This window comes from Liolophura sinensis, chromosome 1 (genome assembly GCF_032854445.1).
Source record: "Liolophura sinensis isolate JHLJ2023 chromosome 1, CUHK_Ljap_v2, whole genome shotgun sequence".
Lineage (NCBI taxonomy): Eukaryota > Metazoa > Mollusca > Polyplacophora > Chitonida > Chitonidae > Liolophura > Liolophura sinensis.
The window spans coordinates 26534388-26559827 of record NC_088295.1 but is presented as its reverse complement, the minus strand read 5'-3'; the positions used below and the strand labels follow the sequence as shown (position 1 = coordinate 26559827).

Genomic DNA, 25440 nt, shown 5'->3' with positions numbered 1-25440 from the left:
TCTCACCATCTTTTTTGTAGTCACTGGTAGATACAATTTTAGATTTGAAGAATGATTCTAGTCCTTATTTGTTTGTAAACTAACAACAGTTGAAGATTGCCACTTAGTTCCACTTTTTGTTTTAGACACTGCTGTATATTGGCAAATACTAGTGTTCAGACAGTACATGTACAAATGATCAGGTCATATGCTGTTCACTTAAATAGTTGCCTTAAATATAAGTAACATGTTTGGTAGTTGATGTCATCAGAGACAGGAATGTGGATTACAGCCTGTAATTTTCCATCAGAATTTATTCAAGTGAGAGAATTCATTTCTAACTGCTCTTTACTGACTTTAGGTGAGCTAAGCTCGGCGTAATCCCTATGATTTAGACTTCACACATTCCAGGCAGTGTACAGTTGTTCTGTCATGTTATTTGCACCTATTTGCCATTGAAGTCAGCTGAATTAACTGCACTGTGTTGGCCTCGTGGTAGAGGCCTGTCAAGACACTGCTAATCTGACTGTATTACAACACTCCTGTACAGGTAATAGGTCATCGTCAACTCTGTGGCAGAACTGTGTGACGTCCAATACTCAGACACACAGGTACACTCTGGATCTTGATGCATCTCTGATTGCAAAAAAAAAGAGGTACCATGTGTCAAAGTCTGGTTATCTGTGTTGTGGAAATCGGTGTAGGAAAGGTGCTTTTAAATTTTCTACAATAAAACAATCATTTGTGAATGTATAGATATAGATATGCCCTTGCTTACAGTTTTTAGTGGCACCTATGTTCAATGTTTAGTGTTTATGTACATTTTTGAGACATGATGCACATGCATTATTCTTTAAACTCACTTGAATTACATACATGTATGTCTGATATGGGTTGGCTTGACTGAAAAAGGGTGGGTGGGGGGGGGGATGCTAGCACACATATGTATTTTGTTCATCATTTTGTTTTTAGTATATACATGTACATGTAAACACAAACAGAAGAACTCCTTCATTGACGGTGTTTGTGGATGTTCCGTTAATTATGTGATTGTTATCTCAGTATTTGACTATTTTCTCTGCATCAGTCTAATCTGTTACAGAATTTTTCTCCCATATTGTCTCACCACAAGGTGGTTCATAAATAATAATAAATGTGTGGGAACTTCTTGTACACTGAGTATGTTTTTACCTCCAATGTAAACTCGTTGATAAAAACTGAAGCTGACTGTGTGACTTTGCAGGGAGTCTGCTCAATGCACATGTCACTTTGCTGTCACATGGAAACAAATATGCTGGGTATAGCTTTTGACAGAAAAGGCAGAAAGGTGATAGCTCTAAACTAAACATTAAAATTGACTTTGTGCTTTCGGGCCAGCCTGGGCGGTTTTTGCCCTTGACTGCAATCACCTGAGAAGATGGCCAAGTACCTTGGCCAGTGTTTTGCTGCTGGACGATTTTGGTTTTCGTGTATGTTTGTTATCCCAGTCACTGATGCTCTCATAATTAGCTGTCCATTTGGGGGATGCCCTCAGTAAGCAGAGTTTCGTGCCGTTTGACATGTTTGGGAAGCAATGTGGATGTGTAAGTGTTGGAATGTGGTGATCTGATGGAGCAGACACGGCCTGTCCTCTATCCCTCTCAGGGCCTGTACCTAGGTCAGTCCCCCCACTCCAGGTGGTCTGTGGACTTGGCCAACCACATCAACCAAAAACTCAACTGCAGCCACAACTATAGAGACAACCAAAACACATCTCAGTGATGAAGGTATTTCAGACATAGGGCATCAAGGTAGTCTTCGATCTACAGCATGTGTCTGTAAGGCTTTGCCTGTTTGTTAACCCAGGCTGATCTGCCTAGCTCAGTACACCTAGTCTTTGAAGACTAAGCAAATAAGCTTCAAAGCTTGTAGAGGTCAGGATTTGTGGAGAAGGAGGCTGGGATTACCTGTAATTAGGAATGGTTGGGCCTGGGTGCTGGTTCCAAGGAGGTTGAGAGGTTGTCCTATAGCTGTTTCTCTCAGGCAGTAAGGCAATACCCATGTCACCTCCAGTTTGCTGGAACCACATGTGAAAACATGGCAGATTAAATCTCATTATCGTAGCCTACCAGTTTCCTGAATGGATTTTTGCTCTGTCCAGTTGTTTATAGAAGGAATTTTGAATTTTTGAGGTGAGTTCTTTTAAGCGTAACAACTCTTTTCCAAGTTCAATTCATGTACATGTAGTAGGTCTGGAGACCTTTGTTAAGCTTAACTTATGTGATTAAAAGCGAGGAAACACACATGTACATTCTCAATGTAAACCCACAAAATCACATTTGTGTGTGTGTGTGTGTGTGTGTGTGTTTGTGTGTGTGTGTGTGTGTGTGTGTGTAATTAAGATGATCAAAATATTTGTTTTCAACAAAACATCATGGGGTGGGCCTCCGTGGCTCAGTCGGTTAGCGCGCTAGCGCAGCGTAGTTACCCAGAAGCCTCTCACCAATGCGGTCGCTGTGAGTTCAAGACCAGCTCATGCTGGCTTCCTCTCCGGCCGTACGTGGGAAGGTCTGCCAGCAACCTGCGGATGGTCGTGGGTTTCTGCCGGGCTCTGCCCGGTTTCCACCAACCATAATGCTGGCCGCCGTCGTATAAGTGAAATATTCTTGAGTACGGCGTAAAACACCAATCAAAAAAAAAAAAAAAAAATCAAAACATCATGGCCTGTTATGAATTTTTCATATGCCTGTAAAGACATTCCCTGATGCAAGCAAGGAAGTATTTTTCTACACTCACCTGACATTGAACATTGCATTTTGCAAGCCTTTTTATTGGTCAACATTTGCTCAACAAGTTTTTAATGTCAGAAGTCAACAATGGTTTAGTTGAAATAGGTGTATGACCTTCCGTATTAGAGTGCAATTTGCTATAACTATTTTGTATCAATAGGCAAAAACTGGAAGGCAAATAGAGGTGTTTATTCAGTTAGCTAATGTGTGCTGATGATCAACAGTTGGGTTCTGATGCAGAAAACCAACTCATTAGGTAAATCTAGCTGCGACTGGACAGCAGGTACATCGTTCCAGCTAGCCTGAAGCTGGAGGCACACTAGTTATGAGGAATTGAGGACCAAATTATTTGTGTCTGAAATCCTGTCAGTGTCATTTTCTGCAAACATTGATATTCGGTCAAGCCATTGCTCCATTGTAAGACAGAATCTTACAGGGTCACATTGTGATAACACATGAATGTCATAAGACATTGAGTCAGTGATGCCCCGCTGGAATGCTAGAAGATATTGCACGAGGGACTTGAAACTTCAGGAGCTGTGTATCAGGTGAAGTGTGCTTGAATTGTCATTAGAGAATTCTGTTATGTGGTCATTTGCATTGTAATCCCTGTTAAGAATGAATGTTATGTATTGTTGTGTATATTTATAGTTGAAGATACTCTAACCCATTATTTGTGTCACTGCAGGAAATGTGTTTGGTCTATTCCATTTTGTTGTTTTGATAGGTATGTGTAGTAAGCATCAAGATCACTGTTGTAACCTTTTCACCCGCAATGTGATCTGTGTTATTGACTTAATAGGGCAAGGCTATTGCCATCAAGCAGACCTATCTGGTCTGGTCGTTCCACCCCAGGGGTTTTCTCTGTGCCAACCCTCAGAGTGTGGGGTGGAGAATTTGTCATGAGTCAGTATGTAGTGTGCAGCCCTTAACAGGGTAACAATGCAGTTCGCGTTGTTAGAACTCAGCAGGCTTTGAGAAGTCATTGTGGTGAAGATTAATTTTTGTGATCACTAATTGGTGTCATTTCAAGGCCCACTTAGCGCAGCATGTCTTAATGTATTGACTGTGAGTGTGTGACTCTGTGAACACATAGAAAAACTCACAGGTAAGCCTGTGTAATGTATACATGTATGTAAATGTGGCCAGTTTATCTACTCTGGACGACAGCATTGTGACAGGCTGACATCAGACATTTGATCACCATCCAAAATTTGCATGCTTGGCAAGCTTCGATCACCTGTCATTTACATAAAGAATTTGTGTTCATGCACTTCAATATCATTCCCACATTACATTAGAAAAAATGTCGCTGAACTTTGTTGTCATCTTTCAATCTGTTGATAGATGTACATGTAGGTGGCATTCAAGACTAAAGCCAAACCAAATTTGTGCATTTCTGTTTTAAGAACACATGCATTATGTGTAAGATGCTCTTTGCCATGTGTGTGTTCAATTCATTGTTTTGTATAAGATGACATCAGCTTGTTTGAGTCTTAGTTCTTGGCCTTTATCTTTGATCTCTGGTGTCATTGGAATTTAAACCCTATCTCTTTGTGCTATGGGCATAGTTTATGTTATGTCCAAAGGTAATGTACTTTACACATATTTCTCATGGTCTGGTTACAATGTTAAACTCCATGTAGCTTTGCAAATTAGCTGTTGTCTTTTGACGTTATTGAAGAATTGAGATTGTGATGGATCTGAGACCTCTGAGATAATAATGTCTGCCAGATTCTGTAAATGACATAAGCCCATGGACTGTCTTTGAGGAAGCTATCTGTAACTTAATTTCAAAGGATTTTCCTAAATACTATTCCTTTTTGTCAGACAGTGGATCTCTAAATTACAATATGCATGTCTTTGTCTCTGTGGGTAATATAGTATCCATGCTTTAGTCTTGTGGTCAGATCAGTGAAGATGTACCTTCTAACATACCAGCTAGCTATACTTCAGATTAGAAGCAGTGTCTATGTGTTATTAATTTCATTCTGAGAAATAAAATTGGAAAAGCTGTCCATCGATGAAAGAGCTGCCAAATGTTGTTCAATGATGTTCAAATGTAAAATATCACCCCTGCAGCGATTAGGATTTTCTGTGGACTGGTCCCATTAACATGGAGCCTAGATAAATTTGTTTGATTCTGGGAGTAGCACCCATCACATATACATGGACATGTTAAGTTCTGAATGTGAATAGCACCTCGTTTTTTTGTGGTGTTTGATAGTGGTAAAAAGTTACACATAGACGGGAAACACATATGAGAAATTTTTGGACAACCCTACAAACTTTTGGGTGTTTCTTCCCATGACATAGTTTCACATCAGTTTCCACAGGGCTTGTCCCATTTGATGCTCAATCTAAATTGAAAATCTTCACCTTCCGACTCCATTTTCTGTTTTTCATTCATTTTCTGTTAATAGAGCTGTGTTTTTTTAACTGCCCTAGGCTACTGTGATAAGTCATGTTCATAAAAAGCCTGACCCTGTGTATTTTTCCATGTTAGATGTTATACGTAACCATGATGTAAAAGCATAAATGGTTGACTGCACTTCATCCTTCTGCTTGCATGAGTGTTACAAGCTACTTTAGTGCACAGGTTTTTCTGAGTAATCTAATAAAAAGCTGGACCTTGCATTTGCTCTGAAGCTGATAATTCAAGACAGGATTTAGTGAGCTCTTATTTTAGAAAGATCCTATGCTGCAGGGGAAAGTTAAAGGTGCTTTTAAGTGATTAAGCTTTGCTGTAATTCCCTGTGAGTTGACATTCCGTAAAGTTAATGATGCGTGACTGAGAAAGTGTTTGTGGGTTGGTAACTGCAATGAGTGCAATCAACCATGGTCTTGGAAATGGCTGAATCACCTCATGTTAAGAAAGATTGTTTGTTGATAAGAAACTCCCCTTGATTTATTATTCCAATGCTGTACAGTTTATTTTGATGCTTTTTGGAGATGAGAACTTGACCTGGGTGCATTTTGCACACATTGTTCCCCATGTGGTTTGAAGACATAGTTGAAAGTCTGCTAACAAGAAACATCTGTTGGTGGAGGTGGTGGTCTCTGCAATGGCTAGCAGAGTAAAGCACCACTTGTCAGTGTCACTGAACCATGTCATTGTGGCTTGTGCTTTAAATCAACTAAATGGAATTTAGCCATTGTACACTCTTGGTATGAATTGTTACATGTTTTATCCACCTTGATGGTTTTCTTGGTAAATAGTTGCCCTGTTTGTTTTGATAAATTATTTGTTGATCTTTGGTCTTTTTTTTTTTTTCTTGGTCTTTATGAGTGTGCTTTAGCATATTCAACAACAAAAAAACTTTAATCCTACAGTAATTCTGACTTCATATCGTTTAGTTATTCATGAATAATAACGACTTTAACATCACAATTAACATAGATGTGCCTGTCACATCAAAAGGAAGCCAGACTTTGCTAACTACCATTTGCGATAAAAGTTGGTTGCTCTCAGCATTATGTGGAAAAAAAGTAAATTATTTCATGCATAGTTTTAAGTGGTCTATTAAGTGATGCCTTCTTCAATTTTTGGAGGTCTTTTCCTTTAACCTGGGAACATGGCCAACAGATCTCAGAGCTAAGTTTACATGAACATTAGCGTGGTCAGCTATTGTAGGCAGACTATACCTGTAGGCTGACTGCGACACTTTTGGCTAGCCAACACCAGAAAGTCTGGTGGTAATTGGCAAGTACTGGATTACAAGTATGGCCAGACCCTTTGATGGAGAGCCTCAGGGGCAAGGCATTAAGCTAGCTTCATTCACCCAGGACAAGTGTGTGGCTGTGGCCTGGCCTGGTAAGACATACTCCCATAACTCAGCTTCATCTAGTAGTTCATTGGAACAAAACTAGGTTAGCAGCACAGAACACCTCAATCATTTCCATTGATCTAAGGGTAATTAAGCTGGCCAGTACTACGCACTCTGGCTTGTAACAATCTTAAGACCTGTCATAGTAACCACTTAATGAATCTGCAGGCCTATTGTACCTTTGTTAGATGGAGAAGATTATCAACATTTTATTTTTAGAGACTAAAGTTCTTTCGGTTGTGTGTTCGCAGAAAAGTCTGAAAGTGTGCTTGGTTTCCCTCTTGGAGAGCTTTCAGTGTAAGGAATTAGTGTAAGAAGTGTCCAAACATCCTTTCAGGCAGCACATTGGTAAACCTGTACAGTATGGGTGTAAATATTTGCCAGTAGTGAATATTATTTTCCCGAAGATAACTCATTTCAGCTCCATGGGTTCATTCTAAGTTGCTGGTTTTACTGTTATCCCTTTTGTTGAACTTTTTTTTTTTTCATAAGCAGACTAATCTCCTAGCACCTGTTTTTCATTTGTTGAGGTATGTGTTTTTTCTGGCTCCATTATTCTGGTTTGGCCAGTTTTCAGGATATGATTTCAGCCAGGTGTGCAGGACATGATTTCTGCCAGACAACCCTGGATTGCCTCCCCTTCTGTAGTTAAGAGGAGATTGTTCACATTCCATTCATGCTCCCTGAAATAAATATGCGTACTACATCCATTGTTCATCAAAATCCATATGAATTAAATTATTATCTGTAAAATACTCCAAATTCTGTTTAAAATATTTAAAGGATGTTCGCTCCAACAGTTTGTGTGAGGCCGGCAATATGAAGGTTTAGGTGTCTGCACGTAGATCAGTTTTTGTGGATGGTTGTGCAAGGAGCTGCTCTGGTCTTTTGTTCTTTGAAGTCTTGCCGAGACTTTCATTTGATGGCATGGAGTATTTTTGAAGAACTTATTAAAGATGTGGGGGTTTTGAGAAGTGTACCAGGGTGTATGTATCTGGCTCCAAGTTGACAGAGGGATGTCTTGGTGGTCAGGTTACTCCAGCTTTACATTGCTATTTCCATTATCGCAGATCATATCAGGCTTTTTCGGCATGTCACTCTTGAGTCTATACAACTTCAACAGCTGTTGGGTTTCCATGGCAATCTGAAGTCCCACACAGCTGTGAAACATAATCAGAAGGTTTAATATTTTGCAAAAATAAAAGGCAAGAAAAAAATATGTATCAAACAAAACTGGACCAAAATTCAGGTTTTTAGAATGGTGCTCTGTGTATATGAAACTCAAATATGTATGCATGTTTTTTCTGCTGTCACTGGTATTGGAGTTGTCATGTGTAAATATATCCCCACTGATGTAGTCTGTGGGGTCCAGGGCTTGCCCTTGGGCCGGTAGTATAGGAAATCCTATCCAGTCTCTTTAATCCATGTGGTGTATGGGAATAGTTGATGCCTGACTCAGCCCTAAACCTCTCCTCCAGCTGAGGGCAGCATGCTGTAGCTTCATCTATCTGCAGTACCAGGACCAGGGACAAAAACCATGAATGAATGTGCAGACCTCGTGTGAAGGACAGACACACACAGATGTGGATGTGTACATCAGTGTACAGACCAGCAGTCTGCCAGTGTACATGCATTAGAGATATACATTGCCTGGAATACCAGCAGTAACATTCTTTGAGATCATAAAGGTGTACATGTAAGTATAAGTAGTAAAAGTGAATCCTAATAGTTCAGTCAGTATTAATTTTGTAAGTCGATGACCTATTGTACTAAATCACAAAAATAAATCTGGTGTACATTTGTATTTGGTCAGCAATAATCATTGTTAGATTCTCATTACTGAGGAGAGATTTCTTAAAGTTGAGTGAACCTTGCTTTATGTTTTAAAGCACTCTTGAGCAAACTAATAGGCAATACTTCTTGATTCTCTGTGCTAGTTAAATTGAAATGCATGTGTTTAACATTTGTATACATGTACATACATGTCATCCTTGTAGAGGTCTTGATTCTTCCTTTCTCAAAATCATTTCCTTTGGATTAGAGTTCATCATTACGCTTATATTGCAAAGTCTTAGCACATATGGATTCAGTCATTCCAAGATGGACCTGTCATCCTAGCTAATCCCAGAAAATCAATGTTCTTCAGAGTGTTGGACTGTGAAATATGAATGAATTCCTGACACACTGCCCCTTGTCATACCTACTGCATAACTAAACCACGGCAGTTTGAATGTAGATTATTTTCTCCAGGAGAGGTAAACCTGTGTTTGATTGATTGGACATGTGGTTGATAATCATTCTGTCGTAGCCCTAATGAATGGTCTTAGCAGGGCTGTTTTCTGGAGAGACAATTAGCCGATCAATAGATTGGTGGTAAGAATTACTAACTAGCGTTGAAGTTTGTGCTCTGTTATACACCGGCATGCCTGGTCATAGAGTGGAATTGTATTAGGATCAATACCGTGAATTGAACATGAGCCCGTACAGTCTGGGATGGCTAAAGGTGATAACATATGGGAGTCTTGGGAATGACCTGCTCTTATAACCAGGTTTGGCAGAGAGTTGCTGGACTGTCCCCATGGGGAATTACCTCAGATTGAAGCAGAGAATGATTAGTCTGCTGGCCTCTGTCATAATGTCTCTGCTACTCATAGAGTGTGAGGAGTGGAGGAAAGCTGAAAGTACATCATGTACTTGTGTGTATGCCAGTACTGACCAGGACCTGAGCATGAGAAGTTGTGTAGCCATGTAAGGATGTGAGAACGAAAGCTTTTGTGGACGAATACTACATATGATGGCACTTTATGAAATGAAGCCACATGTGCAGTGTTAGTTCTTAGGAGGGCTTTTGTATACTGGGTACACATGAATTGGTCAACTAGTCTATATGAACAGTTTGAAGGATGAAGTGTTAACACTTGGGAAATAAAACTTTTATTGAGAAAGGTCAAGACTGGGAGAAAAACAGGGTGAGACAGAAGACCTGTGCAGCCCTGTGTGACACATCTGTGTTCTCTACATATGGAGATGATTACTCAAAGTCTCACATAGCCAGCCCATCCAGCCTGCCCTGCTCAGCCCAGGCTGTGTTCACCTCCACCCCCCCCCCCCCACCCGAGGGGGCTAAATTCTGAGGCCCAAACAAGTCTGTTCAAGGAATATCAGTTTTGTTCAAATTTCAACAAAACCATGAAGTTATGCACAGGAAAGGTATTTTTGGTGAAATGAATGTCACTTTTGCCTTGGCTAAATGATAAATTTATATATATACATTAAAATAAAATATACAAAGCACTATGCCTGGTTTCTAAGAGTTTATACCAAGGGAGATAACCATTGTAGACCATTACATGTATAAGTTGGATGATAAATGTGCATATTGGTGACATTGTGAGCTTAAAATTGACAGAAAAAAGAAGTAATTTCTTTAAGTGCTCAGACTGAGGCTCTAAAACCTTCAGGGACCGCTTAATTGACCAAGCTGACATATCCCAAGAACCTACAGCTGTTGCCATTTAACTACATGTGGAACTTTCAATACATTTTTCTGTAGTAAAAGTAACCCTGAGACATACATGTTATTTAAAGATTTATCATGAATTTGTTCAGAGGCTCAAAATTACATAAGCTTAAACAGGAATATAGTAACACTCAGCTTCCTTTTTACAGCTGTCTATGCTGAAGATCTCTTAGATGTGTAGGAATAAATATTCCTATATATTATATCTATAAATATCACTTATATATATTATATATAATAAATATCATTTTGGTAACTGTGTTACCAAAATAATTGAAAATTTTTACAGAAGAGCCTCTGCTTTTCCACTGCTGTGTTTCAGGACATTGTGAATAACAGTACTTGGCATTAATAAATGAGTTCAATTCCCTCTAAAGTTCTTAATTAATAATTTCCAAAATATATTTCTGCACTTGGTAAAGGTGTGGGTGGGGTGCAGATGTGGAAGAATGTTTGCCATAATTCCTTCTTTTAGGATCAGACAAAAGCCAATGAATGTGGTAATGAGTAATAAGTGTGTGACTCTGGTGTGATATCATCATGAATTTAGATGAACTATCTGAGGGTGTTAGACCTGTGGGTTAGTGTGCCAGTTACTAGCCAGATAGCCATGCTAAATGCCAAAGTTGAGATTATTACGACTATAAATATAGCCATGTTAAAATTTTCTAAATGTCCATGTACAAAATTGTAAGACCATTATTATTATACCAATACAGAAGCAATTAATAGTCACAGAGTAAAGCCATGCAGAGCACCCGCATGATTTAACTAATTGGTAAAGGACCCACTAGGTGTATGACGTGGAACAAGCCTGCAGGCTTTCACTCAATTAGCAAAAAGGAATGTGATTCATTTATTTCATTGTGATTTGTAAACCTGGCTTTTCTGCTTTCACCTCCCTTTTATCTGTGATATGCTGAAGTGGTTGCGTGCATGTATTTGACATTACATTGTATTGTCCCGTGCCAGAACAGCCTGAAGGGCCAAATGCTGAACGATTAATAGACAAGCTGTGGGATAAGTCAATAGAGTGTCTAATGCTGTAACTCACATATTCACAAGGGAATTTCAGGCAACATGTACTGATGAGGTTTTGTCACATCATATTTCCAAGGTTGTCATTTTTCAGTATGGGTGTTGTCACAATATCGTGTTCTGTAGCACTTCATGTTTGGTCAGACATTAAGCCATCAACTTTATCAAGACACAAGTCATTGTTTACTGTCACTCTATGTTCCTGACACCTGGGGCCATGAACTAGTGCTGATGGGATATTTGTGCTTATGCCTCTGTTCTGTGGAATGAGAACTGTATCCTAGTCCTGTCCTCTGATGTGAAGGCTAAGGTCCGGTTGTTTTAATGTTTAACCTTTGTCAGTGATGCAGGTACAGTGTACCACTATCACCCAAACCAGACATCACAGCACACTTACACATACCTGTGTAGAGAAGAAAACCTGCTATACCAAATGTGTGAGATGATTTATGATTTGACATGTGGGCTATTGTCTGCATCCCATACTTTGCATATCCAAGGTGACACTAAGGAAAAAGAAAAAAAAAGAAAAAATTTCATCCTTTATCAACACATGGTATTAAAATGTGAATGGGATTCATTGTGACCCTCTTATGATAAGGTTTTACCTTTGTGTTTACTTTTTATCTGTTTAATGTCAAAGAATTAGCCTGTTCTGTGTCGGTTACTGCCTTTTGTGTGTTATTCAGGCCTTTTAGCAGTATTGGTGCACATATGTGTATGGACAGGTACATGCATAGTGAAGCCTTAAGTGAACCTGTACATGTGCTCAGTCAACATTGCTCAGGTATGCATGGGGTTCAGGACACCAGATATGGCATAGGTATAGACTAAGGGGTTAGCAAGGAGGGGGTTGTGAATTCATTGAAGATCAGTACAAAATCCACTCACATATATAAAACCAAGTCTCAGGTGCACACGTGAGTGCCATAGTTAAGCAACTCAATTAAAACTGAATGGAGATTAAGACATCAACATCAAAGAGCATTCTGCTTTTATTCCGAAGCACTCCCATAAGCAGAGAGCCTCGGCTAGTCCTGTGCTAAATTATTCATGAGTTAATTATAAATAACCTGGTCTATCAGTTTAATGTAGATGATTAGAGATTAGTACAGGTGCGGAGTGTACATACAGAGACCGCCATAAACTAAGGTTATCTGTGTATCTCTACATTTTGGCGGATGGATAAGGGAAGTGATCATAACGTTAATAAGAAACATGTCTATGAAAAAGTTTGCACACATAGTTCGCCCCATCTGATTGTTTATCTCTGCATGTCATATCTTCTATCTCCTGACCATCAAAGAACTCTGCTTCTGTGGCATTCCAGTAGAACGCTTGAAATTTTCTGGTTTAGTTCTGAGTATCCCATATTTGTATACCCTCTCCTTTAGAACCTCATTGAGTGAACATTTAACTGTTGTTATACCTTAAGGCTTTACTTAATCTTGACACTGAAAACAGTTTTTTAACTTCTGGAAAATAAAAAGCCTTTCCTTGCCAGCTCATACATTGCACGTACAAATGAGTAAACTGTTGACTGACACCCATGTTCCCTGCTGCTGGCAGTTGGAATATAACCTTGGATGTTTTAAGACCATGTATTCTGTTCTCTAAGAATTCTAAGGCTGTATCATTTGCTGAACTGGTATTGTGTATTTTAAAGCATAAAATGCAAAGTTTGGAGAATTTTGTACTGTTGTATGTTATGTAGACATCAGGCATAAAGGCAGGGTGTCCATATTTATGATCATAGCCATTATAAGCTGGGATCCATGTCCCAGGATCACAAAGCAATCTTTGACTAAAGTCAAAATTTAAAATCATTTTATAATTGTTATTTCTTACATAACAGTGTCAAAATATTTTGGGTAAGTTATTGTGAAACAATTCTGTGTAAGTTATGGTAAAACAAATTCCCGCTAAAATAAGGAACATGCCAAGTTTAATAATTGAAGTCCCAGCCGAGTCTAAGATTGCTTTGTGATACCCTGGCCATGGCCGCCTAGGCCCCTGAAATCCTGTGTTATCGGGACAAGTCTTTTTCAGAAGACATTGGAACAGTGCTAATATCTTACTCAGTCAAAGCCTGGGGGAAGGTAGAATGTGTTTTGATGGAACATTTAGTCCATTATTTACTGTTTACCAGCTGTCAAATTGTCGCTTAGAACTAAGCTTAAGGTGAAATATTAGCCTACATGGCCATTGATAAACATCTTTCATCAGCCTCCTATAATAAGGAAAAACCGGTTTGATTGCACTAAATGTGTTTCACATTATATGGGTTAACTTTGTGAACAGCACATTTTATACATATTAATACATTGTGAACTTTAATATACACCACCAAAGATGTTGAACAGAGCCCAGATAAATTAGCATAAAAATAATTGTAGGATAATGTAATGGTTTGATAGCGGGTGTTGATAAAGGTTTGACCAGGGTCAGTGGATAAAGATAGGCAGGTGGGTCAGTGGGCTAGGGCCAGGTGATAAAGGGATGCTCATGAGGAGTGTGACCAGCACAGTCGTCTTTCCAAAGGGCATGTGGAGGAGCCTTTACCTGGGTGGATTGCTTTACACACACATCTATGGTTTTAGTTCGTCTCAGGTTCTGTTAACAGATGGCATTCGTTGGTCAGTCATGTAAAGGGACAGTACAGGTTCACCACTAGATATGGTACACCCCCGTATTCATTCTGTTGACATAGAAAAGGTTTTGAGCCTTAGGGTTCGTGTTCGTCAGTGTGACGTGTACTGTCAGGACAATGAGATGCATTTGTCGCACGCAGGTTGAGTTTTAATTGTTGTCAGGTAAAAACAAGTGTGTGTGAGTGACTCATTTTAATCAGCTTTGTCCGGGGGCTATTTATCAGATGTTGACGGTGTGTGAAGAGGCTGTAGATCTAGTCTTCGTGCAGATCTGTCTTTGTTCAGACTTAGCTCTCCTGCACTACCTGTCCCAGGTAGAAGAGATGGACTCGAGGGATATGTAACTAACATGCAGACATTGATGTCAAGTGTAATGGGGGAATATTTACCTGGGCTTCTGTCCTGGATGCTGGATTAAGTGTCCTTTGTGGAGTATTGTGGTTGATGTGATGGTGTGAGTGTGGTCAGGATCTCATCATGTTGGTGTACCTTGTGGGTAATTCACCAGGTAATCATGACCCTGACCCAGGGGGAGAGGATACCGTTTCACAGGCTTGTGCAGGCGATCAGCAGGCTGAGCAAGAACTGTCCCAAACACCTTCAGACCACCAAGAAACTGGTGATCAAAGAGTTGTTAACAGGTACATTGTACTCTTCTCGTCATTGGGTTAAGGTGTACATGTAGTAGCAAAAGAGAAGTACCTCACCTGTCATAGGTGATGTGGATTGATGCGCTTCTCAGGAACTGTTAGTCCTTAGTGTTATCTTGACTTGTAATGTCATTCTTGTCATGGGAGAAGATTCTCACCCTTACTATCTCACAGAGTTTTGACATTTGCTGTTTATAGAATAACTGAGTTTATATGTAATAAATCACTAATCAGATAATCATGAAACCTTATACTGTAACTCACAAGCTAAATACATCAGCATATTTCAGGATGAGGGGGAGGGGATTCCCTTTCTTTTTAAAAAACAGTAACGATACATGAAAATTGACCTGGTTTCAGATAATAGAGATCTGATAAATACATGTAAGCCCCAGTCATTAGTTGGTGGAGGTGGGGGACATCTAATCCTATTTTCTTCTTATTCTTGGCCAAATATAAAACCACTTATTGTGTATGTTAAATGTAATTAACATTAAATTACATGTATAGTCTAAAGACAGTTACATGTAGTTTTCAACAGTCCAAGAATATTTCACTTATACGACAGCTGCCAGATTTATGGTGTGAGGAAACAAGGCACTGAAATGTAATAAATAATACTATATGTGTGTGTTTTGCCTGATTTCCAAAGGAATGACGCCCCAAGTAACTAAATAAACTGATGAACTGATTTATGCAGAAATAGTCAAATAAATAGTTGCAAAATAAACAAAAAACATCCCCATAGCCTGATTCCACTTGTATCATATACCATCATACATGTATGTAGGACACCTGAATTTCCATGGGTGGACTATCGATGGGTATCAATATTTGATGTACCTGGCTTCAACTGTGTCAGCTGTCATTAATTAATAGTATGGTTTTATTTATCCATTTGTCTTGGCTGAATTTGCAAGTACATTTATATTTGTATGTACATGTAAGCCCCTCCAAGCTGTATGGAAATGCCTCACCTGCAGTAATTAGAGTATGACAAATTTACAATCTATCGGTATCACTACAAGATTTTCTGCTTGGCAGCTGTGTTCTGGGCCTGAGGTTAGTGTGGCCTGGAGGTGAGGTGGCCTGGGAATAAGGCACTTGGGATAGGGAATATGATATAGATAATGCCCCAGCAAAAACAGCTTGCCACCCACACTTCCTTTGAAACACATCTGGCTCATTTGCTGCCATTCACATTGATGTATTGTGTTTTATTGTTAGATCAAAATGAGGCTGACAGCATTAGGACGTGTGCTCAATAATTTGCTGGATATAGAGGAAATCTGATGCACTTGTCCTGAAACATTTTGTGTTCTTTTCATCTGTTTTGCTATAAGAGTATACAGACAAAAATCACTGCTTTTGTTTAAAGTTGGCCCTTGTATCTTGTGAACATGTAGACAAGACAGAGTAATCTAATGACTTTGTCTAGCCTCTTATATTATTAGTTGGCAGACATTTCATGTCTCAATTTTCTGCTGTAGTGATCCATTAAATGTATTATGTTCTGCTATGAGCTTTTCCTGGGAAATCCGTCCTGTTTTATCACCCATGCCCAGCCATGTGTTCAGTATCCAGACTTGGCTGATCACAAAACAGTTATCTGTGATTTTCCCACTGAATTTTTTTCTAACATGAAGAATTGATTAGTCTTCTCTTGCCCGTATTCCCGTGTTTATCTTGGCAGTGTGAATACTGCATGTATGAACATTGTACTAATTGAAGTGAAATCATTCTTCGTGACCTCTGGATTCAGTCATGTCAGTGACTTGTAAAAAGTTACTTTGATTTGTTGTTGGGTTCAGATGGTTAGTGAGCTAGCGCAACGTAATGACCCTGGAACCTCTCACCAATGCGGTTGCCGTGAGTTCAAGTCCAGCTCATGCTGGCTTCCTCTCCATCCATATGTGGGAAGGTCTACCAGCAACTTGCGGATGGTTGTGAGTTTCCTGTGCACTCTGCCCGTTTTCCTCCCACCGTAATGCCGGCCGCCATTGTATAAGTGAAATATTCTTGAGTACGGCGTAAAACGCCAATCAAATAAATAAATAAATGGATTCATTTATTTGGTAAGGAGTGTGCATTTTTTTTTTTTAACAAATGACTAGTTTTTTCCTGTCCTTATATTTTCTGTGTTCAGATATGACACAATTAGACATTACCCACGATTGATTGTATTCATTGTAGATATTTTCAGTATGTGAAGTTAACCCTTTGGCTGTTTTCTCCATCTAATGATTTTCTGCAGCCTGGTTTATCAAGAATACATACATTGCCATATCAGGAGTAATATATTGAGGGATTCGAAATAAAGTTGAGCTAAAGATATGCAGAAGATTGTGGAATGTTTGAAGAAGTGTTCCCTTATCCACTTCCCCTCTCATGTAATCATATTGCCCTCTCTGGGAAGGCTTAAATTATTGATCATGCCAGCCAGTGTTATTTGTGCCTAGCTCGTGGCCATCAGAGCTGATTTTTCGCTTGTATTCTTTAAGCTGAGATCTTCCTGCAGGAATTTATACAGACGGACAGTGCAACATAGAGATTTCTTGACTTGGCAGCTCATGTAATCATTAGTCTGTAATGACCCAACAGTCGAGGCGTAGTGCTCAGTTTCCCACTGTCTGTGCTGGCTGTCAGCAGCCCACACCATCTGAGCCCAGTCCAGAGATCGGCAGATGAACATGTTTCAGCCATGGTTATTTCTATCTATCTTTTCTTAGCTATCATGTCTTGAAAACTCATCTGCCAATCATGTTCAGATACCTTTTTTCTCGCTCACCACACTGAACTTAATGAAATGGATGTTTTGATTTTAGCCAAACACGGAGGTTAAATATGTTTTGGCCTTAGAACGCGGAACAGAAAGGGTCCTCCTCCAATATTTAGACCTCACTCCAAACAAAACCGTTAGCCAAATGTGTCGGCTGGTATTTGGTGTTGACTCTCTGTTTTTTCTCTCCCTCAGTTTTGGCAAACGAACAGCAGGATGTGCACGCCGGCCCAGCGAGTGCCTTATCCTGGAACCTTCAGAAATGATGGTGGTAAGTGGACTTGACTTTCCCTTATAAATCCAAATCAATGGGCCTTGTATGATTGTCTTAGTTTAGAGGACACTGTCATGTGAAGGGTAATCTATTGGGCCAACATCTGTATCTCGTGTCCCTCGCACATGCTGATCAAAATGTGCTCGCACAGCTTAACCCAGGGATGACTGACCACGGGAGTTTTCTGCAAGAGGCCTCTGATGTTGTCTCAGGATTTGGAAGTTAAATCTTTAGTGCATGCTTTGGTATAAATACTGGCTTACATTAATTTACTATACTTTTGATTATGTACAGTATGTCTGTGTGTACTATCTGTTCAGACTATTCCTATCTGCTGACATGGCGTCAACAGTTTTGTTTCTTTCGTGGAAGGAACTCTTCTAATATTTTAAAGGAGTACATGTAATGTCTGAAGATATCAGATCATTGATTGATCACAGAGTAAACTGATATGCTGAACTTAGGAATTGCAAAATGAAGGCTTCTTCTTAAATATCAAAGGTGGATAGCTGGGGGAAGTGCTGTGTGTGTTAAATGGTGCCAGGAGAAATGCTCCAGTTGAGGTTATATGTTCATGTATATGCACTCAGCACTTGAACCTGATTATACCTGTATGTACATGTGAATTTAACAGACCTCATCAGATACAGTTGTAGCCCGTGTATGATTTGGATGTGGACAATGGAGTAGAAGAGGACTAAATGCGGACAGGAAGAATTCTGTGTGGCAGGATTGAAACAGTCTGGTGGGGAAGGTTGTGGGGGTTTGGTACATGGTGAAAAGGAGATTGTCACCTTGGTGATAGGTGATGAGCAAATGTGGGGTGCAGAGGTGGGTAGAGCTCATCACATAAGGCAGTTTCCCTGGACAGCCTGAGACAGTTGAAATGGCCAGACAGTATATGGCTGTTCTCAGTCACCCACGCAGTTGGTTTGTCACTACCACCCCCACCTAACTCTGTGGCACACACCATGTAAGTCATGTGTTTGTCTAGAATGTGCAGAAAAGCAGGTTTTGGCACCATCAGGTCACATTTATTGTTTTGAAATGTCTAACTGTGTGTTTGTAGTTCCTGTCAATGTTGGGATAGGCGATGTGTGAACGCACAAGATGCAAACCTGCTGCTAATGGATCCTGTCAGAAAAGTTCAGATTTTAATTTAGTGCCTGTCAAACATGCCTTCAAAACACTGCCACTCTCAGAAGTGCTCTCATGCCTTTCTTCATATTCAGGAGGATTAGAGTTAAGAAAACATATGGTTTCTGACCATCCTGTTGAACTGCAGGCTGCTTCCGTGTGGATGCAGATTCCTGACCATGCTAATGCTGGATCTAACAGGCCTGGACCCTCAAGGGACAATGGCTGCCCTTACATGGAATGTTGCCCAGTAGGGATTTCTAAATCTCTGTCACAGGTGTCGGTATGTGTGTGTTGGGAGATAAACCGACTTTACAGCTATTCATGAGGATATCTGAAAGTCTCCTTTACTTTATGTGGATAACAAACAGGACCAGGGTGTGCATGAAGAAACAGGAATTCTTGTCAGAGTGTGACTTCCTGTGTCAGACAGCATTGCTGGACATGGCGTTAAGACATGCATGGTTTTTCTATTTCTTCTTCCCCTTTTAATTTTTTTTTCTACCCGGAGTTTCAATTTTAGAATTGCTTATTCCATTAATTGAAATTAAATTACCAGGTGTATATTTAACTATTCGGAACTTTGCCAGTGTGAAATTTTCTGTGATTTGTCACCCAGGGCTTGCATAAACATTTCAGCATTGCATGTGTTTTGTGAATTTCCATGTATGGAGTATTGCTTAGCAATAGCTTATACATATACCTATTTTTATGTCCTTTTTAATTGAACAAAATTTAGTTGCATTTATGTTCGTAAAAGCGCATTACCTGATGTATTGCTCTTATCATATTATTTGTAGACTTGCTGTAAGAGGCACTAACATATTTGTTTAAGCATTAAATTTCATTGAATCTTACTTATGCTTTTGGTAATTTTCGCTATTCATGATAGTATCCTTATTGCCTTTAAATATACACAAGAATAAGCTGAACATGGCCTGCTATAGATCTGATACAGTGTCAGTGTAAATGAATCACAGTGAGGATGTTCAGTGTTAATGTGGTCTAACCTTATAACCAGTTAGTTAAGTGGCCTTGTACAATAGACTTACAATCTGCTCCATTATTGGCTTGATTGATATCTCTAAACTGCCTCAGGTTCCCCACACAACCTGTGGCTATTTTCTCCTCTGAAGAGAATGCCCTAGTTAAAAACCATTGACCTGGATAAACAACTGAGCTCAGCAGAACCAAGGAAATTTTTCCTCTGCATTTTTTTAATGTTCCCTGACTGCTTAGTTTTCTCAAAGTTGATTGTTTACTTTCATACCTGTCTAATTTACCCAGGCAAATCAGACTCTGTTAGCATTTATGTACGCATTCAGTGCTAATGAAAGTCTCAGATCTGGCTGACAAGAGGTTGGTGAAAACACACAGAATAAATATAACTGTTCTTCTGTGCAGATCTAATTGACTTGCTGTGGCCATCAGACCGTGACCGACCATAAGCATGTGCAAATATTCCCCATATTTCTTACTGCTGATGATAATGTTTCAGGTAAATGAGAGTAAGCAATTACAGAATTGTTCTAACTAGTTTGACCTTCAGCCAAATTTAATCATTGCCCTGTATGTTCCAAAAATTTTTTATGTATGTCATTTTACACAAAGTTATATATGTTACCTTCTTAACCCAGCTGGTTGAGTATTCCGATACTGGTACCTAAGTGACTGAAAATTATCGAGCAATTTCCCGCATTCCTTAATGCCCCGAAATACTTGTAAATGTGTGAGGTGTTCAATTAATGTAGAATTGTGAGCTTACAGATTGCTTGTGAATTTCTACACATTTCCCTAATCCTCAGACACACATGTAAGGTACATGGTTTCTTTTATTCATGTACAATTGTGTGCTTATAGATGGCTGATAAATTTTTGCAGCGGAAATGTTTAATTATGACCATTGTCTGTTTCCTTTCTGATGTACACGTACTATATCTGGGTAATACATTTTAGTCTCTTTGTCTGTAGTCAAATTTGCTATACTTTCCATCTAAGAGAATACCTTCTGTGGTAAGGGTAGACTGTAGTTTGAACACACTATAAATATATTAGTTGGGGTGATTTATTAGTATTATTTGGTAGGACCATCCATCAAGACTGTAGGTGTAAAGCTAGAGGTGTACACTCTGAATTTGAGGTGTGATGATTGAAAATCAGGTAATCAGTTTGCACTGTCACTGGGTTTGCTCCTGCCTCAGGGGAGTCATCTAATTTTAGCCATGAATTCATATCGTCTCATCTCTAATATTTATGATCCAATTAAGGTACAAAGGCTCCGTTTCTAACTAATTTGTTTTGGATTAATTAAGTAATGCTGATTTGTTGGTCAAGTTCATTGAAAGACAGATCTGAACTTTGTGTTAAATCAAGTGTTCTTGGTCAGCTGTAAATCAATTAGGATGGATTAACCCCACCCTCTCCCTCCCTGGTCCCTCATTAACAAAAGAATTGTTACATCCAGACAAATGCACATTCCGGGTTACTTTGGGAATGGTATTTATTTGTTTACACTTAATACTTGGCATAATAGAACCATTGATAGGCATGTATGCTCGAGTGAAATACACATACATATTTGTGAGCGTCATTTTAGTATTGCCTGTGGCCCATTTTTCTTTTTCTTTCTTAACCTTTTTTCTGTTTTTGCAATTCCCTGGTGATTTGTTTTTCATAAGCTCAGTAAATGTGAATACATACATGTATGTACCTATATACATGGCATTCACGTGGTGGCTGGACAAGGGACTTTTTATGGCTGGTGTCTTAAGGTCATCATTCAGACATGAAAGCCATTATGTGGACAGTAATTCAATGCACTCTCCCTCATGAATATACAGCCATGTATTTTAAGGCCGGCTTGTCGTGGTTAAACAGTATACCATTAAAGTCTCCACCAGGTCCATCAAACATGAGTGGTCTTTGCAAAGTTGGGGTACTTCAGGGTCGAGGCAAGTAGTTTGCAGGAAACTGTCTGTGTTTTCCACTCTACTTGGGTGTCGGTCACTGCTGGTTTCCAGGGACCCTGATTCCATCAGAGTGTCGGAACTGCTGAATGATTCTGTCGGAGACAATGTTAAAAAAAAGCCCTGATTGGTTGTTATTGATCAGTGACAGGCTGAGATACTCCTGCCTGGCTGTTTTGTGTAGAGTTTAGCCAGAGTCCTTAAATCATCCACACTGAACTCTACTGAGGAATTTCTCATAAACTACATGTATATGCTGTGGTCTGAATAGTAGAGAGAATCCGCTATGAAAAAGGAGAGAAGGAAATGAAGTCAGCATCTGCCTGAGTAGAGGACAGCCCCCCTGACCTCTATCTTCCTGTTCTTGGTATATCACTGGACCAACCCAGATCAACTCATAATTCAGGCTTGGCTACATTGAACTGAATGATACAGAGAAATGAACTACAATGAGAGTGATGACAGAAAGGATATTCATGAACATGTCAAGTTCCACATCATTCTGTGACCAACAGAAAAGCCTCGGAATTACCCAGAGCTGAGCAAAAGTGACCCAACCTAGCGGCTTTCTGTTTAGTGGTAATAACTGTAAGTGGAAGTGATATTGAAGTATTGGATGTTGCTTGTTTGTCTAAAGTGCTATGCGGCAGAGTTTGTGGTGTTGTGCCAGAGAGATTGATTGTGGATTTTATTTCACCTGTTTCAGATTGATTATCCTGATGTCCATGTGATGAAATCGGGAGCACGCCATCCCAATGCGGCCACAATGGACCGGTTGATCATGCTGGAGCAGGAGGACACCAACATGCGAGTACGCAGGATGCACTCTGATGGCTGCACTGATCAACTACAGGTACGTAACACCACAGCGGACATCCGCTCAGACCCACTCCTCATCCATCCCACGATGTAGTAATAAATAGACTCATTTTTAATTTATCAACACCTTTCCTCTAATTTTGATAGATTGTGGTGTTAACAATGATACAGAACATGTACATAAGCCTTCATTCTCATGAAAGACTGGGCTCCAAGGGACACTTCTCCTTTTCTTGTAAAGTACGCTAATTTCAGTATTGTGAAAACTCAGATGACAGTCTAATTGACATATATATGTTGTCCGAGTCCCCATTTACACAAAATAAACAAATGAACATCTGGTGGGTGAAAAAGAGGAAAAAGAAGAGACCTGGCATAAAATGGTTAAGAATTACAACAGTAAAAGAAGACTGTTTTAGTGTTTGTGTGTATATCTGAACGCCTATGAACTGTGTCCTGATTCTGAAGACACTTGCGGTTTGGGGACTGGTTAATGATTTGGCAAATGTACAAGTGTTACAGGGCATCTGAGTACTACACCCTTACTGTGTCACAGCTCTCTGTAGAAATGCCTATGTTTAAACATGCGACCTTGGGTTTTATTAAAAATATGGAGCTGAGATGTCTTTTAAACCACTTGACCAGTCTGACTGTATTTTATTTAAGTAAATTATCTTGAAGCCAATTAAAAGTTGTGTACTCGTGTACATTGTGTTCTCCGTGTAATTTGTGCTCCAACTATACCTAAGCAAGTCTTCGTGTGAATCTTAAAGTTAAAACAAAATCACACGTTTGAAATTTATACAGTCATGTTAGGGAGAAATTCGACGTGATTTTTTCTTTGGAAAAGAATTGAGATACATGGACATGTAAAGAGGATCCATTTCATTAACTTTTTATGCTGTAATAAGAACGTGTTAACTGAGCTGTGCTGTTGAAAATTTTTTTTTTATTGAAGATTTTGTTGGAATTCTTGTTTACTTTCAGTACCCACAGGATGTAGCAGGGATGTTCCCTAGAGACCCTTTTTTACGAAACGAACAATATTTTAAGCGTAGTTCTCGAGCAAGTGACACTTCCAGTGCTTATTCTGGTTCTGACATGATGCAGTCTTCAATAGATGATCAAGACAATGGTGATATAGATCTCAGTGGATTGATGGAGAGTGTGGTGGACTCGGATGAAGAAGAAGGATATGCTGAATCTACAGAGGTGAGTTCTTAAGTATTGGTGATATACACACACAGAATTTTTGCCTATCTGCATCTTGTTCACAGAAGGAAATGGAACTCGTTTTTGTTAAAAACTTTCATTAAATCGATTAAACGTTGAGGTGCTAATGAATGTAACCTGTTTAATTGACCAGATTTTACACCATACATGTAAATGCCATCTCTTACACCATGGATGTTACCTCCACTCGATCTATAGCGAGTGGCACCCTATATTGAGCTTCAAAGTGATCAAACTGATAGAAGGATGGTGGAATTCTAAAATCTATATACTGTTTGGGCAGAGTCAATAGGAAAGGTTGTTCATTTCCTCTGTGCAACACATCCCATCTCAGCTATATTGACATTAGATGGTAAGACAAACAGTATCACGGGGCATAAGTACTCCCTGTCAATAGCCGTCGCCTGATCTCAGTCTGTGCAGATATCACAACTGAATTGATTAGGTGTTTAGCGATGAACTTTTATCCTGTTACACGTGAACGCTGAAATCATTAATTTTCCTGAACCATCCATGCTTAGAGGTAATTTTAAGAGTGTGAATCTGGGAAGTTAAAATTTTTTGGTGTAAAAAAAATGTAGTATTCTGACTTGTAAAATGCTTCTGCCATATGCTGTTATAATATTTGTTTTAAAGGGACGGATACACAATGTACTGTATGTTTTAGTGAGAAAGTATGATGTTGTGGAACTCATGTGTGTATATGTACAGCAGATCAGGGACCCATTGTTATTGATATTAAACCTATTAAATGTTAGCTGAAGGAATATTCTGACTATCTCTGACATCCTGTATGCTCAAGTACTCTGCCCACCCCCTAGTGAATCATGCGCTCCTGTAATACTAGAATAGCTCTCAAACATTCTACGGAGGAGGAGGAGAAAGTGTGCCTCTATTCTGTACTTTGAGCTTCCCAAGTGTATACAATTTAGCAAAACCTCACTAAAAGTGTTTCTGAAAGACAAAATTTAGTTCAAATATTTTAATTGTAATTTTCAAGGTACTGAAGATGCAATTGCATGTGTTGGAATGTTTAGGAAACCTCAGTGTAACTTAAAGTGTACTAGTGTTTCAACATGATACAGCAGTTTTATACCATTGGTTGATACTGAATAGATGTATTGTTGTTATGCTGATTATTTTTTTATATTTGTGATCTCATATATAAAGTGCATTTTAGAGGCAAATAAATGTCACCAGATATTATTTTTGGTGCTGAGACATACATTTTCCCAGAAGAATATCCTACTAAAGTTCCAAGCATCCCTCAAAACATCTTTTTCAAAATGAATCTCAGAATCAGGGGAAATGGGCAACTTAGTCATGGAAGAAATTTGTGGTCATTTAGGATCTGCTAAACCCTTGATTGCAACTACATGGGTATAACCCTACCCATTTATACAGAATGTTAATGTGTTCACCATAGTTACAGAAAAATGTCGTGGTATTAAAAGCAACTCCGTACATACCGTGCATGTACACTAACTCTTCAAGCTTTTCAGCATATGAAAGAGCAACTTTCAGTGCAATTTATGCACATTTTTAATTTTATTCTGGAGACAAAACTACATTGGTTGGATTGGCCAGTTTCAGGGCTTCACAAAAAGTATAATTTTATTATTCAGCTCAAAAAAATGCCTTCAGAATATGCTTAAACAAACACCTTGCAAACATGCAAAAATTTTGAAGAACTAAAGTAACACAGTTGCTAAGCTGATATTCTCACAATCATTAAGAGACCTTGAAGGTTTTATAGCCTGCATAATAATGCATCTTGATGTCATACCAGCAGAGCCATT

At 39.2% G+C, this 25440-nt stretch overlaps 1 protein-coding gene across 8 annotated transcripts in view; it reads left to right on the top strand.

The window, feature by feature from the left end:
• Positions 1-25440, top strand: part of LOC135461469 (rap guanine nucleotide exchange factor 2-like) — a 69209-nt gene that overhangs the window by 24045 nt on the left and 19724 nt on the right. For 7 of the 8 annotated variants that reach the window (XM_064738584.1, XM_064738587.1, XM_064738585.1 and 4 more), the window contains 3 exons: positions 17408-17483; positions 22296-22442; positions 23396-23620. In XM_064738584.1, coding sequence (XP_064594654.1) covers positions 17408-17483; positions 22296-22442; positions 23396-23620 — 448 coding nt within the window. Of the gene's footprint in view, positions 1-17407; positions 17484-22073; positions 22178-22295; positions 22443-23395; positions 23621-25440 lie in introns of those variants that run through there. The other variant, XM_064738589.1, reaches the window with a different exon arrangement.